The sequence below is a fragment of the Notolepis coatsorum genome, assembly GCF_963971535.1.
Source record: "Notolepis coatsorum genome assembly, chromosome: 7".
Taxonomy (NCBI): domain Eukaryota; kingdom Metazoa; phylum Chordata; class Actinopteri; order Aulopiformes; family Paralepididae; genus Notolepis; species Notolepis coatsorum.
The window spans coordinates 129,104,091-129,123,359 of record NC_140171.1 but is presented as its reverse complement, the minus strand read 5'-3'; the positions used below and the strand labels follow the sequence as shown (position 1 = coordinate 129,123,359).

The 19,269-nt window shown below is 44.8% G+C and overlaps 1 protein-coding gene across 2 annotated transcripts in view; it reads right to left on the bottom strand.

The window, feature by feature from the left end:
* LOC311232183 (myosin-10) overlaps positions 1 to 19,269 on the bottom strand; it is a 91,524-nt gene that overhangs the window by 28,094 nt on the left and 44,161 nt on the right. For both annotated transcript variants that reach the window (XR_014619927.1, XM_084318881.1), the window contains 8 exons: positions 16,296 to 16,508; positions 11,726 to 11,870; positions 7,947 to 8,153; positions 5,474 to 5,578; positions 4,686 to 4,838; positions 4,126 to 4,242; positions 3,298 to 3,429; positions 1,867 to 2,079 (listed from right to left, as the gene is read on the bottom strand). Coding sequence is in view for 1 of the 2 variants with exons in the window: in XM_084318881.1 (XP_084175007.1) it covers positions 1,867 to 2,079; positions 3,298 to 3,429; positions 4,126 to 4,242; positions 4,686 to 4,838; positions 5,474 to 5,578; positions 7,947 to 8,153; positions 11,726 to 11,870; positions 16,296 to 16,508 (1,285 nt within the window). In the remaining variant the exon portion in view is untranslated. The remainder of the gene's footprint in view (positions 1 to 1,866; positions 2,080 to 3,297; positions 3,430 to 4,125; positions 4,243 to 4,685; positions 4,839 to 5,473; positions 5,579 to 7,946; positions 8,154 to 11,725; positions 11,871 to 16,295; positions 16,509 to 19,269) is intronic.

Here is a 19,269-nt window from a genome sequence, read left to right as displayed (position 1 = left end):
TGGACAGCGACCCCTACAGTTCGGTCGGGGCGCCTGCTCAGCAAGGGTAGGATCTGGAGAGAGGTAGTGCGGCCTCCCACACGTTACACTCTCCCAGTGAGAATCTGCGCGGCCAGGCTGGCTGCACATGCGTCGGAGGAAAGCATGTGACAGTCTCCGGCCTCTCGGACCAACAGTAGGGGAAAGTGCGCAACAACCAGGAAGGGGGTTGGGAATTGGCATAACGACTAACAGTGGGATGGGAGAAAAATCGGAAAAAGGAGGGGGAAAAAGATTTAAAAAAATTAAAAATATATATATATATATTATATTTATGATAATTATTATAATAATTATTATTAAATAGAATAATTTTCTATAGGCTTGCCGTGGTAGTCAGTGATACTGGTGTCATTCTGTGTTCAGGCATCCAGAGTAAATGAATTGCCTAGTGCCCCTTTAACAACTTATAGGCTTGCTAAGTTTAACTTTCACTTCTAGAGAGTTTTTAACTTCACGTGAAGCCGAGACTGAAGACTAGAGAACAGATGACATGGCAGAGGATTATTTGGATTTTAAACACAATAGCAGTTCAACTGGAGACTGGAGAGGAGCTCAGATGATCAGTCCGATCAGTTTATTTTTTTTATTTGATCAGCGTGAGTCCGGTGGGGGAGAATGTTGTTGTTGTTTGTTGGCGACGCGTGTGTGTGTGTGTTGGCGACGCACGGCGTGTGTGTTGGCGGCGCGCGGCGTGTGTGTGTTGGCGATGCGCGGCGTGTGTGTGTGTGTTGGCGACGCGCGCCGTGTGTTGGCGATGCGCGCCGTGTGTGTGTGTTGGTGCTGGTGTGTTTGCGCTGAGGCGTATTCGTCGTAGGCTGCATGTACCGCACTGTGACGGCCGTACCGTAAATTCGCGGGACGAATACGCGTACCGTTACACCCCTAATGTAAATGTTATTTAACAGATTGCAGAATGGGTACAATACAATACGGCTCAATACAAATAATTGTTAAGGGAATGCAGACTGTTGTAGTTTGGAGTACTGGGTTCCTTATAACAATAACTTGACAACACGTTGGTAGCCGCAGCTACTTGGGACAGCTCTGCTGTAAACACTGGAAATAACCGTGCAGGTCTCTACTGCGCATGGGCATTGGGCAGAACGGCTCCGTATCCGGCTTGCGCAAATTACATGTCACCATTGTCGGCGAGTTTTGGCGAGTTTCCAAAACGAAAACACCCTTTGAGCATTGCCACTAGGAAAACGTGTTTTCCTGCCAAAACTGTGTTTCTTTTTAACTTGGACATGCAAACGTAATCATTCGAAAATAGAACGTTGCTGTTTTACCCCAGTGTAACCATGGCCTCAGAAGGCAGAGGCCATTCTAGCGGCCCCTCAGCACCCTCTCTATGCAGAGTTCCCACTCTTGCCTTCAGGACGGAGGTATACCTCGCATAGGAGGGTCAAGTCAAATAGATATTTGAGATCATCTGTTCTGTCAGCTGTTGGAATTTTAAATACGATTTAAAAATAAGCTTTAGGCTTATAGCTGCTACTGTATAGACACTTTATCAAATGTTTACACCTGATTGCAGTTTTTTATGGTGATCTATTGTATGTTTTAATGTATTTATGTCTTTATTGTATATTTGCCATGTGTACTGGTTGTGCTGTGTACTAATACTGTTGCAAACCAAGTTGCCCCTTGGGGATAATAAAGACTATCCAATCCAATCCTCAACATGTTTTCAGAAAAGTCACAGAAAACCCTAAACATGTGCCAGTTCTACTCTGAATGAGGACTGAAGTAAACAAACCCCCCCAAATGAGGCGATTTATCTTAATAGTCCAACGTGACGTGAGAAATGCGAGAGCCACTCACGTTCTTGCCCACGTCGTCCTTGGAGCTCATCAGGTCCTCCATCTCCGCGCGGAGCTGCTTGTTGAACCTCTCCAGCTCCTCCTTGGCCTCCAGAGCCTCCTCCAGAGCCCTGGTCATAGACAGAGCCTTGGTCTCCTTCTCCCTGGCCTCGGCCTCCGCTCGGTCACGCTCCTCTGCGTAACGCGCTGAGATGCTCTTCTCCTCGGCCAGCATCTAGGATACAAGAAGAGAGAGAGACAGAGTGTACATTTACATTAACATTGTCATTTAGCTGACACTTTTATCCAAAGCTAATCGTGTAGTGTAGAGGTTAGCATGGTTTTCACTTTCACTTTCACTTTCAATAGAACAGTAATACATACATTTAAAGGTGCACATGTCGTTTTCTCAGAGTCAGAGAAGTAAATTATTTCTATGGTATATTTTCACAACTGAATAAACAAACTAGTCAAAATTGGATCCCTGGAAAACTGTTTGAAGCTAGAAAGCTGCCTGAAAAGTTACAATTTCATTGCTGTCGTCAAGCAGGGCCCGCAATTTTATTAAAGGGGACACGCATTATAAATGGCTTTTTTCAGTGTCTAGCATTGTTTTATAGTAATAGGGGTTAGTATCAATGGGTCTGTGTCTCTAAATACCATATTGGCGGATTGCTCTCATTCAGTTGAGACAATTTCCTCCTCCAGTTAATTAGGTCATTCTGATTTGACTCGCTCGGTGACGTAACTGGGAGCTGGTGGAGCTGATTGTGATCTGATTGGCTCTGTGGTTGTAGCGCATAGTGTAACCCGACACTTCCTCAAACAGGTTTTGACTGCAAGCAGGGACGAGCGAGAGAGAGATGGAGAGAGAGAGGGACCCGTCTTCTCTCACACACGCAGCGTTTACACAGTGCTCCGTGCCTCTGTGTGTCCCTCTCTCTCTCTCCCTCTCTATCTCTCTCTCTCCCTCGCAGTCGAGCACCAGCATATCACTGTAATATCTTTGCGCATGCTCCCACGCACACGCCCGTATTCTGATCCGTACAATAATAATCACAGGGGTATATATTGTCATTTGAAACAAGTTACCAATGCATTGTCCCGTGGGATTATGCCCCCCCCCGCATTAATTAGTATCCCCCTCAGTCTCTCTCTATCTCTCTCTGTGCCAGTCGCACACTGTGTGGATGACTGTCACTCAAAGTGCTTATGGGCGGAGCCAGGCCAACACAGCCTGAAATCCAAAGTGAGAAAAATGTGGCTTTTGAGTACTTGATTAGAAATATTAAACAATGAACTTACAGATGTGTTCAATAGACTCACAGGAATTGTGTAAAGTTGCCCAAATAGTGCTAGGAATAGCAATGCATGTCCCCTTTAACAAACGTATTCTAGGCTTCTTTGCATCTGCTTTCGTGGGCTACAATATGTTGTCGCCGTATCTGCACACCTGGTCAAACTTCTTCTGCTTCTTCTCCAGGCTGGAGACGATCTGCCTCTGATGGTCCAGGTCCACCATCAGGTCGTCCAGCTCCTGCTGCAGACGGTTCTTGGTCTTCTCCATCTTGTCCATGGCCATGGTCTACGATGCAATTAACATCTATTAGCATTCAATAATTACACTTCATCTCGCCAACGTTAACCCTTTCACTACACAGTAAAAAATAAATGTTTTTTCACGGGAAATTCACTGTATTATTTTACAGATTACTTTTGTTTTTCTACTTTAAGTGTAAATGCCATAAAATACAGTAAATTACCTTTTATCAAAATATGAACCATTAAATAAAGGTTGTCATCTGTAAATGTATTTGATTTTACTGTAATTTGACAGTAAGTATTTGGCAACCATTGATGCCAGACATTTTTTTTTTTTTTTTTTTTTCTCCATTTTCCTCCGATTTTCTCCCATCCCAATGTTAGTCGTATGCCAATTCCCAGTCCCTTCCTGGTCGCTGCGCACTTACCCCCCACAGTCAGATCATCTAGGAGAGTGGAGGCTACCACGTGCTTCCTCTGATGCCAGACATTTACCGTTTTCTTGCAGCTTTTTTTCTTACAGTGTACCACACTACAGAAGGTTAACCATTTCACTACCACAGGTTAACCGTCTGTAGTGTTGTAGTGAAAGGGTTAACCTTCTGTAACTGATGCTAAAACACCCCACCCTTTTCTTGATCCTCCAATCACAACTGCTGCTTCCCTCTGACAAACGGTTGTGATTGGAGGATCAAGAAAAGAGAGGGACTGGTCTGTGCTCAGCCACGTGTGTTTTCACCTTCTCCTCCAGATGCTGGCTGGTCAACTCCAGGTCCTTCTGGAGCCTCCTCTTCACCTCCTCCAGACCCTCCAGAGCTCCCCCGTCATCATCCAGCTTCTTCTTAGTCTCAAACAGCTGAGAGAGAGAGAGAGAGAGAGGGAGAGAGGGAGAGAGGGAGAGAGAGAGAGAGAGAGTGTACCAATGTCAATGTACTTGGTGATAAAAGTGATTCTCATTCTATGAGTGTGTGTGTGTGTGTGTGTGTGTGTGTGTGTGTGTGTGTGTGTGTGTGTGTGTGTGTGTGTGTGTGTGTGTGTGTGTGTGTGTGTGTGTGTGTGTGTGTGCGCATGGAGTGTCTGTACTGTAGGTGTACTGTAGAGTGATATGCGGGAATGTGTGTATCCTGTTACATGAGCCTGCAGCCATTTCTCCAGGATGTGTGTCCATGTGAGTGAGTGAGTGAGTGAGTGAGTGAGTGAGTGACTGAGTGAGTGAGTGAGTGAGTGAGCGAGTGAGTGAGTGTGTTTGTGTGTATGTGTTTGTACACAATAGTCCCCTCTCCCAGCAGCCCTCTCTACCTGAGCCTGCAGCGTCTGCAGCTGTTTCTCCGCGCTGCGCCGCGCCTCCTCCTCCTCCTCCTGCTGCTCCTGCAAGGCGCTCTTCTCCTCCTCCAGCTGGCGGAGACGGCAGCTCAGGTTCAGCTTCTGACGAGTCTCCTCCTGCAGTAACTCCTGCACACACACACACACACACAGACATACACACACACACACACACACACACACACACACACACGCACACGCACACGCACGCACACACACACACACACACACACACACACACACACACACACACACACACACACACACACACACACGATTATACTAACTCTTATGTGAGATCAATAAGAAAACTAATGTATGGAAAACAAGAAGATCATTAATTAAAAAGTGAGAAACGGCTGGCTGGTTTTTAACCTTCCCCCCCTTGTTCGTCCAAGTGTTGCTGGACTCCCCCCCCCCCTTATTTCCCTCCCTGATCCCCTCCCTGCTAAACAGGCGCCCCGACCGACTAGTAGGAGTCTCAGTTGACAGCGACCAGGACATACACCCCACCGGCTTCCCACCCACTAACACTGCCTTATTGTGTTAGTAGGGACGACCGACCAAGCCGGAGGTACCGCTGACAGCTGGATTTGATCCCAGAGTCTCTGCGGTGGTAGGCGAGTGCTTAGTCCACTGCGCTACTCAGCTGCCCCTGTGTTGCTGGACTTTTAACATCTCAATCAAGGCACATACTTCCTCATGTAAATGTAGGCGTTCAGCTCGATGCCAGCGTGGAATAAGTGGTTGAGAAGGTGACCGACCTGTGTGTCTTGGAGCTGACCCTCCAGGCTGCCGGTGTCCTTGGCCAGCTTGATGCCCCTCTTCTCTGCCTCCTCCAGCAGGGCCGACACGTTGTCCAGCTCCGTCTGTCAACACACACACACACAGCACCATCTGGACACGACTCCCAACCAATAGCATTCGATCCAAACCCATATAGAGCACTTTGAGCTCAGTATTGGACATCCAGATTCCAAACATCTATTCTCTGTGGTGAGAATTAATGAGGTTTGTTTTTCACGGTAAGTAAGGGTGGCGCTCTATTCACACCTCACCTCATGTAAATATCATGTCTGTTAGTTCTGTAAATCTATTAAATGGAAACGCTAATGAGCTGATATAGTCACCATTCAAGACACTGCGGTTTGACGACAACCCCACATTGTGTACCTGTAGTTTGCATGTGTACCTATAGTCTATGTGTGTACCTGTAGTTTGTGTGTAGCAGTCGTTTATGTGTGTACCTATAGTTTATCTGTGTACCTGTAGTTTGTGTATGTACCTATAGTTTATGTGTGTACCTATAGTTTATCTGTGTACCTGTAGTTTGTGTGTGAACCTATAGTTTGTGTGTACCTATAGTTTGTGTGTGTACCTATAGTTTATGTGTGTACCTGTAGTCTATGTGTATACCTGTAGTTTGTGTACCTATAGTTTATCTGTGTACCTGTAGTCTATGTGTGTACCTGTAGTTTGTGTGTAGCAGACGTTTATGTGTGTACCTGTAGTTTGTGTGTAGACCTGTAGTTTGTGTGTACCTAGTTTGTGTGTACCTGTAGTCTATGTGTGTACCTATAGTTTATGTGTATACCTGTAGTTTGTGTGTACCTATAGTTTATGTGTGTACCTATAGTTTGTGTATACCTATAGTTTATCTGTGTACCTATAGTTTGTGTGTACCTATAGTTTATGTGTGTACCTGTAGTCTATGTGTGTACCTGTAGTTTGTGTGTGTACCTATAGTTTATGTGTGTACCTGTAGTTTGTGTGTACCTGTAGTTTATGTGTGTACCTGTAGTTTGTGTGTGTACCTATAGTTTATGTGTGTACCTATAGTTTATCTGTGTACCTGTAGTTTGTGTGTGTACCTATAGTTTATGTGTGTACCTATAGTTTATGTGTATACCTGTAGTTTGTGTGTACCTATAGTTTATGTGTGTACCTATAGTTTGTGTATACCTATAGTTTATCTGTGTACCTATAGTTTGTGTGTACCTATAGTTTATGTGTGTACCTGTAGTCTATGTGTGTACCTGTAGTTTGTGTGTGTACCTATAGTTTATGTGTGTACCTGTAGTTTGTGTGTACCTGTAGTTTATGTGTGTACCTGTAGTTTGTGTGTGTACCTATAGTTTATGTGTGTACCTATAGTTTATCTGTGTACCTGTAGTTTGTGTGTGTACCTATAGTTTATGTGTGTACCTATAGTTTATCTGTGTACCTGTAGTTTGTGTGTGAACCTATAGTTTGTGTGTACCTATAGTTTGTGTGTGTACCTATAGTTTATGTGTGTACCTGTAGTCTATGTGTATACCTGTAGTTTGTGTACCTATAGTTTATCTGTGTACCTGTAGTTTGTGTGTAGCAGACGTTTATGTGTGTACCTGTAGTTTGTGTGTAGACCTGTAGTTTGTGTACCTATAGTTTATCTGTGTACCTGTAGTTTGTGTGTGAACCTATAGTTTGTGTGTACCTATAGTTTATGTGTGTACCTATAGTTTGTGTGTACCTGTAGTTTATGTGTGTACCTATAGTTTATGTGTGTACCTATAGTTTGTGTGTGTACCTATAGTTTGTGTGTGTACCTATAGTTTATGTGTGTACCTATAGTTTATGTGTGTACCTATAGTTTGTGTGTGTACCTATAGTTTGTGTGTAGCAGTAGTTTATGTGTGTACCTATAGTTTATGTGTGTACCTATAGTTTGTGTGTACCTGTAGTTTATGTGTGTACCTATAGTTTATGTGTGTACCTATAGTTTGTGTGTACCTATAGTTTGTGTGTGTGTACCTGTAGTTTATGTGTGTACCTATAGTTTGTGTGTACCTGTAGTTTATGTGTGTACCTATAGTTTGTGTGTGCACCTATAGTTTGTGTGTGTACCTGTAGTTTGTGTGTGTACATATAGTCCATGTGTGTGTACCTGCAGTTCATGTGTGTGTACCTGTAGTTTGTGTGAGCTGTACCTGTAGTTTGTGTGAGCTGTACCTGTAGTGTGTGTGTGTACCTGTAGTTTGTGTGAGCTGTACCTGTAGTGTGTGTGTGTGTACCTGTAGTTTGTGTGTGTGTGTGTGTGTGTGTACCTGTAGTTTGTGTGAGCTGTACCTGTAGTTTGTGTGAGCTCCTGTAGTTTGTGTGAGCTGTACCTGTAGTTTGTGTGAGCTGTACCTGTAGTTTGTGTGAGCTGTACCTGTAGTTTGTGTGAGCTGTACCTGTAGTGTGTGTGAGCTGTACCTGTAGTTTGTGTGAGCGTTCCCCCAGCTCCCCCTTGGCTCTCTCCCCCTCGTTGGCCCGGGCCATGAACTCCTGCAGCTGAGCCTCCAGCTTCTTCCTCTTGTGCTCCGCCTCGGTCTTGGCCTGCTGCAGCCCCTTCACCTCCACGCTCAGCTCCTTGTTGTCGCTCTCCAGACTCTGCTTGTTCTTCTCCAGGTTGGCCTTGAACTGTGTGGAACAAGAGGATTAGCTGGAAGAAAAATTACTTTGTCTGCAGACCCTTGTGTTGAGTGTTTAATAATAATAATAATAATAATAATACTATATTTGATTTGTAGGGCGCTATCTCATCAAGATCCCAAAGAAAGGCGACCTTAGCAATTGCGCAAATTACAGAGGGATCACACTGCTATCAGTGCCAGGGAAAGTTTTTAACAGAGTAATCTTGAACAGGATGAAGGACCTCATCGATGGACAACTCCGCGATGAGCAAGCTGGTTTCCGCAAGGACCGATCCTGCACAGACCAAATTGCAGTGCTGCGCATCATCGTGGAGCAGTCGATAGAGTGGAACTCGCCCCTGTACATAAATTTTGTGGACTATGAGAAAGCCTTTGACAGCCTAGACAGAGAGACCCTCTGGAAGCTTCTCCGACATTACGGGGTGCCGACCAAGATTGTTTCCATCATCAGGAACTCCTATGAGGGACTGACATGCAAGGTGGTCCACGGAGGGCAGCTCACAGAGGCATTCCAAATGAAGACCGGGGTCAGACAAGGTTGTCTGCTCTCGCCCTTCCTCTTCCTGCTGGCCATTGACTGGATAATGAAGACCTCCACAGCACAGAGAAGGTACGGGATTCAGTGGACACCTTGGACGCAACTTGACGACTTGGACTATGCTGACGATTTGGCACTACTGTCGCACACCCAACAACAGATGCAGGAGAAGACCAACAACGTGGCATCCACTTCCGCGCAAGTGGGACTCAACATCCACAAAGGCAAGACTAAGATCCTCAAGACCAATGCAGCAAACAACACCAACACAATCATGCTGGATGGCGAGGCTTTGGAAGAAGTTGAAGCCTTTACCTACCTTGGCAGTGTTATTGACAAGCAGGGCGGCACAGATGCTGACATTAGAGCACGAATAAGGAAAGCACGTACAGCATTCGTGCAATTACGGAACATCTGGAGCTCAAAAGAACTGACTTCCAACACCAAAGTCAGATTCTTTAACACCAACGTCAAGGCAGTCCTATTATATGGAGCAGAGACGTGGAGAACTACAGCTGCAACCATCAGGAAAGTGCAGGTCTTCATTAACAGCTGCCTGCGGAAGATCATCAACATCCGATGGCCAGACACCATCAGCAACTGCGAACTCTGGCAGAGAACAAACCAGCTGCCAGCAGAAGAAGAAATTAAGAAACGCAGATGGCGCTGGATAGGCCACACCCTGCGAAAGCCCGCAAGTACCATCACCAGACAAGCCCTAACATGGAACCCGCAGGGCAAGCGGAAAAGGGGCCGCCCGAGAAACACCTGGCGCAGAGACCTGGAGGCAGACACCAAGACCATGAAGATGACCTGGAACCAACTGGAGAGAACAGCTCAAGACAGAGATGCTTGGAGATCACTTGTTGACGGCCTATGCCCCAGAAGGGGTAGCAGGCGTAAGTAAAGTAAAAGTAAGTAAGGGCGCTTTATAATTGTGGAGCAAATCTCAAAGCGCTACATTGTAAAATAACATAAAAGCTAACAAGAGAGTAAAGAAAATTCTATAAAATAAGCAAGACTAAAACTAGTAAGGAGTAAAAAGAACACTAAAACTCGTAAAAGAGTAAAAAAAATACATAAAATAAGAAGGGCTAAACCTGGTAAAAGAACATAGAATGTGTCGAGCAAAAACTACAGTAGATAAAAATCAACAAAAGGCTCTATTAAAAAGATGAGTTTGAGGTTTTGAATATACCTACTCTTATTAGTTATACCACTTGCCAGTATGGTTTACTACCACAGTGTATATAATATATGCTATATACTTGTATCACTGTACATACTAGTACTGTACATATATCAGAATAGCATATTTAGCTTTATTATATATATATATATATTCCATGTTACACTTTATTGTAAAACACTTTGCCACTGTGGTTAGATACCAACTTCTTGTGGTTGTACTGTACTTGTGCTGTGCAATGACAATACCTTCTAATTAGGGATGTTCGATATTGGCTTTTTTACCGATACCGATATACCGATATTGTCCAACTCTTAATTTCCGATACCGATATCAACCGATACCGATATATGCAGGGTTCCCCCCCCCCAAAAAAACGAATAATTTCAGGTAATTAACATTACATATCTCTTGTTGTGGAATTAACACAACATTATGCATACTTTTGACAATAAATAAAATCAGAATTTGTTCTTACTTGCTTGCCTGGGTAAATAAAGGTTAAATAAATGTAGAAAAAAAAAAAAGGATTTTTGAAAAACGATACCGATATTTTCCGATATTACATTTTAATGCCAATATCGGCCAATAATATCGGTAGGCCGATAATATCGGACATCCCTACTTCTAATCTAATCTAAACCGTTGATCATGCATCCCTTTTATCACCTTAATAGTTATAACTACTTAATGTACAGTACATACTGTATATAAACATGCATCTAATTTTCATTGTGGAACGAGGGTGCGCACCAATGTCAATGTACTTGGTGATAAAAGTGATTCTCATTCTATGATGAGTGTGATTTTGTACGTGTAGATGTGTGTGTGTGTGTGTGTGTGTGTGCGTGTGTGAACAAGAGGATTATCTGAAGAAATATTTCCTTGCCTAGTCTACAGACCCTTGTCTTGAGTGTTTGAATTTCTCAAAGAAAAGTCAGTCAAGAGCTGATTTTAATAGTATGTCGTAAATAGACCTATTTTACTTGAACACACAGATACAAGTTGATAATAGATAGTTGACAGGCGTGATACTGTGTATTACTATGTCCCACCCTCTCGGCCAGGTTCAAATAAGGCTTAAGTCTTTGTACAGTTTAATAATATTGATTGACCGCTATGATAACCACCCTCTAAAACCCTGGTCCAGTTAATGGGATGCCACCTACATATGATATCAAGGGCTGACCTATCCTTAGGGTAATAACATGAGCTCGACAGCTATGATACAGCTATGATATCCAACCGAACAGAGGCCATCTATGCACAAGACTGTCTATTAGACCACTGCACTTGCACGTTACATTGAGCTCATGGAGGAGAGAGCGGGGGGAGAAAATTAATGAATGTGGATGAGAGCCTCGACATTAAGTGGTTGTAGCTACGGCTGTGGAGGTGCTGGAGACATGATCCAATATAGACTTGTATACGCCCGAGTCTCCTGATCACGGCACTTTCTCGGTCGAGCTATAGTCGCTTTTTCGCACCTACTCCCGAACTACGCATGCGCAGATTGATGAACCTAGACTCCGTGGGCAATCTGCGCATGCGTAGTTCGGGAGTAGGTGCTGAAAAGTGACTATAGCTCGGCCGAGAAAGTGCCGATCGACTTGGAATTTGGTCTCTCCGTGTTCAGGAGACTCAGGCGTATAAAAGTCTATTGGATCATGTCTCCAGCACCCCCACAGCCGTAGCTACAACTTACTTAATGTCAAGGCTCTCATCCACATTCATTTTCTCCCCCCGCTCTCTCTCCCATGATTTCAGAATCCCAGAAGTGTTGCAGTGGTCTATAGGTTAAGAAGCTATGATTGACAGGTGTGAAACACACCCTCTTGGCCTGGTCCAGCTGTTCAGACAGCTCCTCCAGGGAGGTGCCGTGTCTCTGTCTCATATCTTGGATCTGGGCCTCGTGGTTCTTGGTCTCCTCGTCTATGGCTTTCTTCAGCTCCGTGACCTCCTGTTCACGCTTGGTCCTACCGGAGAGAGAGAGAGAGAGAGAGACTTCCCTGTTTCAGTGTTTTGCTAATATGACAGGAAATCAAATGTAGTGTATTGTGATGTCAATCTCATTCCGGGAAAGAAACTTGACTCTTGAACATGATAAACTGACATTATATAATGTTCATATTTGCATTTCAACATGGTAGTCTGACATTGTATGTATGCAGGGCTTGACATTAACTTTTTGGCTCACTAGCCACTGTGGCTAGTGGTTTTCCAAAGTCACTAGCCACTCAGCATTTTCACCAGCCAAAAATCCCCACACTCGCGCCCCACCCAAAAAGTGTCAGTAGTGTGGTGTGTGATAAAATAACATCTAATCCAATAACATCTGTCCCCACCCGAACACCCCACCCATCCAGACGGTCACACTTTACATTCTCTGTTCCTGTGTAGCTATTTGTGTAATGACAGTATAACAAGTATTGTACTTAGTCATTGTTGCAATGTACTTACTGCATTGAATTGACTCAATACCTGGGAATAAGGTCAGGGTTAGGATTAGGAATATAGTTAGGGTTATTGTTAATGTTAAGGAAGTGTAATGCAGTAAGTACACTGTGTAACAATGAGTATGTAATTACAAAAACTAAGTACAAACTTAATTAATTAAATTGTAGAGCACTGTGATATATTGTTACCAATATTTGCTTTGATGTCTAGTCCTCTATTCAGTGTGTGTGTGAGAGAGAGAGAGAGAGAGAGAGAGAGAGAGAGAGAGAGAGAGAGAGAGAGAGAGAGAGAGAGAGAGAGAGAGAGAGAGAGAGAGAGAGAGAGAGAGAGAGAGAGAGAGAGAGAGAGAGAGAGAGAGAGAGAGAGGGGGGGGGGGCTCTGGGGCAGCTGTCCATGGTGCTGAGAGCTAAGAGCAGAGACCGTGCAGTGATAATGTGCAGCATATATTTGCGAGTTGACTGAGAGGGTGGCCAGGACTGTGTTAGTCTCGAGCCCTTATGCTTATTTTTTTTTAATCTTTTTTCCCCCTCCTTTTTCCTCCGATTTTCTCCCATCCCAATGTTAGTCGTTATGCCAATTCCCAATCCCCTTCCTGGTCGCTGCGCACTTACCCCCCACAGTCGGTCTGGGAGAGTGGAGGCTATCACGTGCTTCCTCCGACACACGTCCAGCCAATCAACCGCTTCTTTTCACCTGGCAGCGCGGACTCTCACTGAGTGGGCGTAGCGTGTGGAATGATCCCACTCAGGTCCTATCCGCGCTTAGCAGGCGCCCCGACCGAACTGTAGGAGTCGCTGTTTACAACGACCCGGACCCACCCCGCCAGCTTCTCCCACCCTCTAATACAGCCAATTGTATTAGTGTGAACGGCCAGCCAAGCTGGTGACAACCCCGGAGCTGTGAGCTGGATTCGAACAGGCGAATCCTAGCGTCTCTGGGGTTGGTGACGAACGCAATCTCCGCTACGCCACCTGACCGCCTAGCCCTTATGCTTCTTAATGTTAAATGAATGTGACTAGCTAGCTAACAAACACCGTAATATTAGTTTAATAATACACGTTACATAATACATGTTAGTTTGTTTAATACTTACTCGCACATCCACAAATAGTCGGTCTCGGTCTCATTCTCTTTTCTGTTTGTTGATGGTTTGGTTCACCCGGTCTTTTCACAATATTCCGCCACATTGTAACGTTAGCTAACTGTCTGTAAAGTAAACTATGGATGAGTCGGTCGCACTAACCAGTTGAGCTATTAACGTTAACAGCGTTCGTTCAGCTGTCAGCTGTCACACACGGAGGCAACACGACGCACGCGACAGGCGAAGTGGATGGGCCAATGAATGAGCACACTGTGCGCACCCAGTCCTCGTGGGAGTTGTAGTATTATGTAGTATCACCTGGATTGACTTAATTATTGCCGATGCCTTTTGTAGACTACAATGTTTTTTTTTTCATAGAAAAAAAGTCACCCGCCACCTTGGCGGGTAGAATGACGGAGTTACCCGCCAATGCCGAATTCTACCCGCATTTGGCGGGTGGCGGGTGTTAATGTCAAGCCCTGTATGTATGGTTCATGACCTATAGGCTGCAACGATTTCCACTGCATATCGGTGCAGTTTGTCAACTTGATATGGCAATAGCTTAGCATTGTACATGGCTGGCTAGCCAAGACGGCCAATGTTCACTAGCTAATGGTTAGCTAGACAGCTAACGTAAGCTTCCCTGCCAAGCTTGTCTGCTTGTATTTCTAAATAGGTTGGAAACCGATTGTACATACGACAACAGATTCACGTTATCGTTTTGAAATGCAAATAGGAACTTTATGTATTGTTCGTCATATTCGTTTCAACCTGGGAGTAGGGTCAGAACGGATTTGAACAAGCTTGGCGCCGTACGGTTGTATAATGCTGTTTATGTTTGCTTTATTTTTTCTTTTCTTATTTTAGAATTAACTGTGTAGGTATTAGATATAACTATATAAAACTACACCAGTAAAAAGAAAAAAACACACCATGTCCTCACACCTAACTCACCATGTCCTCACACCTAACTCACCATGTCCTCACACCTAACACACCATGTCCTCACACCTAACTCACCATGTCCTCACACCTAACTCACCATGTCCTCACACCTAACTCACCATGTCCTCACACCTAACTCACCATGTCCTCACACCTAACTCACCATGTCCTCACACCTAACTCACCATGTCCTCACACCTAACTCACCATGTCCTCACACCTAACTCACCATGTCCTCACACCTAACTCACCATGTCCTCACACCTGACACACCATGTCCTCACACCTAACTCACCATGTCCTCACACCTAACTCACCATGTCCTCACACCTAACACACCATGTCCTCACACCTAACACACCATGTCCTCACACCTAACTCGCCATGTCCTCACACCTAACTCACCATGTCCTCACACCTAACACACCATGTCCTCACACCTAACTCACCATGTCCTCACACCTAACACACCATGTCCTCACACCTAACTCACCATGTCCTCACACCTAACTCACCATGTCCTCACACCTAACACACACCATGTCCTCACACCTAACTCACACCATGTCCTCACACCTAACTCACCATGTCCTCACACCTAACTCACACCATGTCCTCACACCTAACACACCATGTCCTCACACCTAACACACCATGTCCTCACACCTAACACACCATGTCCTCACACCTAACACACACCATGTCCTCACACCTAACACACCATGTCCTCACACCTAACACACACCATGTCCTCACACCTAACTCACCATGTCCTCACACCTAACTCACCATGTCCTCACACCTAACACACACCATGTCCTCACACCTAACTCACCATGTCCTCACACCTAACTCACCATGTCCTCACACCTAACACACCATGTCCTCACACCTAACACACCATGTCCTCACACCTAACACACCATGTCCTCACACCTAACACACACCATGTCCTCACACCTAACTCACCATGTCCTCACACCTAACACACCATGTCCTCACACCTAACACACCATGTCCTCACACCTAACTCACACCATGTCCTCACACCTAACTCACCATGTCCTCACACCTAACACACCATGTCCTCACACCTAACACACCATGTCCTCACACCTAACACACCATGTCCTCACACCTAACTCACCATGTCCTCACACCTAACACACAATGTCCTCACACCTAACACACCATGTCCTCACACCTAACACACCATGTCCTCACACCTAACTCACCATGTCCTCACACCTAACACACAATGTCCTCACACCTAACACACCATGTCCTCACACCTAACTCACCATGTCCTCACACCTAACTCACCATGTCCTCACACCTAACACACCATGTCCTCACACCTAACACACCATGTCCTCACACCTAACTCACACCATGTCCTCACACCTAACACACACCATGTCCTCACACCTAACTCACCATGTCCTCACACCTAACTCACCATGTCCTCACACCTAACTCACCATGTCCTCACACCTAACTCACCCATGTTCTCACACCTAACTCACCATGTCCTCACACCTAACTCACCCATGTTCTCACACCTAACTCACCATGTCCTCTCACCTAACTCACCATGTCCTCACACCTAACACACCATGTCCTCACACCTAACACACTCATGTCCTCACACCTAACACATACCATGTCCTCACACCTAACACACCATGTCCTCACACCTAACTCACCATGTCCTCACACCTAACACACCATGTCCTCACACCTAACACACCATGTCCTCACACCTAACTCACCATGTCCTCACACCTAACACACCATGTCCTCACACCTAACACACCATGTCCTCACACCTAACACACCATGTCCTCACACCTAACTCACCCATGTTCTCACAACCTTTATTCTACCATGTCAGTTTGTCCTCTCCGTCTCTATCTACCTGAGCTCCTGCTGGGCGGCGGTGGTGTCCAGCGTGTCCTCCAGCTCCGTCTTCAGAGCCTCCAGCTCTTCACTCAGGTCCCTCTTCAGCTTCTCAGCTTTGCTCCTGGACACCTTCTCAGACTCCAGGTCCTCCTGCAGCTCCGCCAGCTGGGCCTGCAGCTCCCGCACCTGCTTCAGGGCATTGTTCTTCAGGGCCACCTCCTCGTCACCCCTGGTGTTGGGACACACACACACACACACACACGCACACACACACACCACACACACACACACACACACACACACACACACACACACACACACACACACACACACACACACACACACACACACACACACACACACACACACACACACACACACACACACACACACACACACACACACACACATTTCTTTTTAAAGGTAGCTAAAAAAGTACTTCTACAGGCAGGCTTTCAACCCTTTCACTGCCACACAACAGCCGGTTAAACCCTTTCACTGTGACAATACAGAAGGTTAACCCTTTACTATCACACAACCGACGGCGATGCTCCATCATTAGCATCATTAGCTCCGCGGATGAGGAGCTAATGATGCTAATGATGGAGCATCGCCGTCGGTTGTGTGATAGTAAAGGGTTAACCTTCTGTCGTGTGGCAGTGAAAGGGTTAAACACCCATAGCCGTATCTTTCTGTTTATGTCTTTTTATAGTTTTTAATGGTCTATTCTGTTGTTTTAGCAAATTTGTATGTTTTTTCTTCTCTTCACATGTTTTATTTCTTGTATTTTTTTACTGATGTTTTAAAATGCTGTGAAGCACTCTGTGCACTTGTGCTGAGAGGGGCGCTATAAAAATAAAGGTTTACTTACTTACTTACTTACTTACTTACTTACTTACTTACTTACTTACTTACTTACTTACTTACTTACTTACTTACTTACTTACTTACTTACTTACTTACTTACACACAAACACAGACAGGTTTAATCCCATTCCACGATGTTAATAAATAGCTAATAAAGGGTAAATGCTAGGGGTGGGACGATACGAGTAACTCACGCTGCGATACTGTGATGATTTTTGGCCCTTGATAAACAATAATATCACGATACACGATATCTGTGATAATCGATCATCTATGATACAGGCCTTGACTTTTTTGTATCAAGCACTTCAAGGACCTTGTGTGAACCCTGCCTCTCTAGAGGCCATTTCATGAAGCCTAGACGATGAGCAGCTAATCATCACCGACGCCTCCGGGCTGCACCATGGGAAAGATTAACCGGTATGATAAGTATGAATATTTAATAAGTGCAATTCTGTACAATGCAGCAATGCTAGTTTATAATTACATAATCAAAAGCATGTCATTAATGATATATTAAACCATCCAGTATGTAGGCCTATAGGACCAAACCTAAAGTGACCTGGCAAACCTTTGCTCACTGTGTGGCAGTGTGACAACCCTTACATTACGTCAGCTTATGATGTGAAGAAACTGTGTGTGTGTGTGTGTGTGTGTGTGTGTCTGTCTCTGCGTCTGCGTGTGTCTGTGTCTGCGTCTGCGTGTGTGTGTGTGTGTGTGTGTGTGTGTGTGTGTGTGTGTGCGTGTGTGTGTGTGTGTGTGTGTGTGCGTGCGTGCGTGTGTGCGTGCGTGTGTGTGAGGAGCAAAAGAGTAGCCATAAAGACACTGTGTATTTATTGTTGCTGGCACTGAGGGCAGATCAGACTCCACATTGTCAGCATTCCTGAGGCAATGCTCACTTCACTTTGGACAAACGCACTAAAAAGCATACTGCCACACAACCAATAGTCAGAATGATTCAATTACAGAATAGATTACCTTCAGTCAAGCCTCAAACGGATGGCACTTGTTCCTTTAGCCAGTTAGATGTTATCTGAGGTCCTTACCACCAGCTGTTCATGTAGTAATGAGTAGCTAATGTACCTTGGTTTTTTTTTTATTGTTCCAAATGTAGTGATTGCTTTTTGTTGTGTTGTTCTCTGTGTTGTATATGTTTTTGTTGTGTTTACCATTTGGGAAACGTTGCTGCTTTCTTGGCCAGGTCAGCATTGTGAATGAGATTTTGTCTCAATGCTTTTTTATCTGGTTAAATAATAAAAAAAAAATTGATAAAAAGATAAACATAACAATAAAGCCATGGCCCTAATAATAATAAATCCCCCCAAAAACTCACATCACACACCAATAATACAGAGGCGGTGTAACTCAAAATGGCCATCGCATTTCAAACGAGGTAGCCTGTCATTGAGTGTAATGAAAGCTTAATCATCCGAGGCTGTGACTAAGCTGATGATCGGTGCGTGTTAAATGAGAGAGAGGGACATTCTCCATCGACCCGCGCGGTCTCAACACTCACTCCTATCTCAGGAGGCAGCTGCCAACTGTTCCACATCAAAATGATCTGAGCTGACCTTCCCTGCAGTGACCTCCACAGTCTCTGTTCACATTGGCTAAATGGGGACATAATTGAATGTGACCCAAAACACGCTGCATGCATTTCGTCAGGATGAACAGGCTTTGATTATAGTGAGGACTAAAAAGAATCAAGGAAACACTTGGGATCTTGGGTTCACACATTGCTCATAGGGGGAGGTATCTATTTCAAAAGCCATTCAAAAATGTACTCTTCTCAATAGCAATCAGGTGTGTCCAGTTTCTCCTGGGCTGTGATTAATTTCCCTTCAAGGTCTGTCGTTCCTTTCGATGGAACAAGCACATGGAAAAGCCTTAGACTCAACACACCAGTCACCAGGTGTGACTGAGTCAGGGGGACATCCAGCATAGCAGCACATATCAACTACTAATGGTATTATAGAGGGAGACATAACTACTGATGATGACTGGAGGTATTATAGAGACATAACTACTGATGATGATTGGAGGTATTATAGAGGGAGACATAACTACTGATGATGACTGGAGGTATTATAGAAGGAGACATAACTACTGATGATGACTGGAGG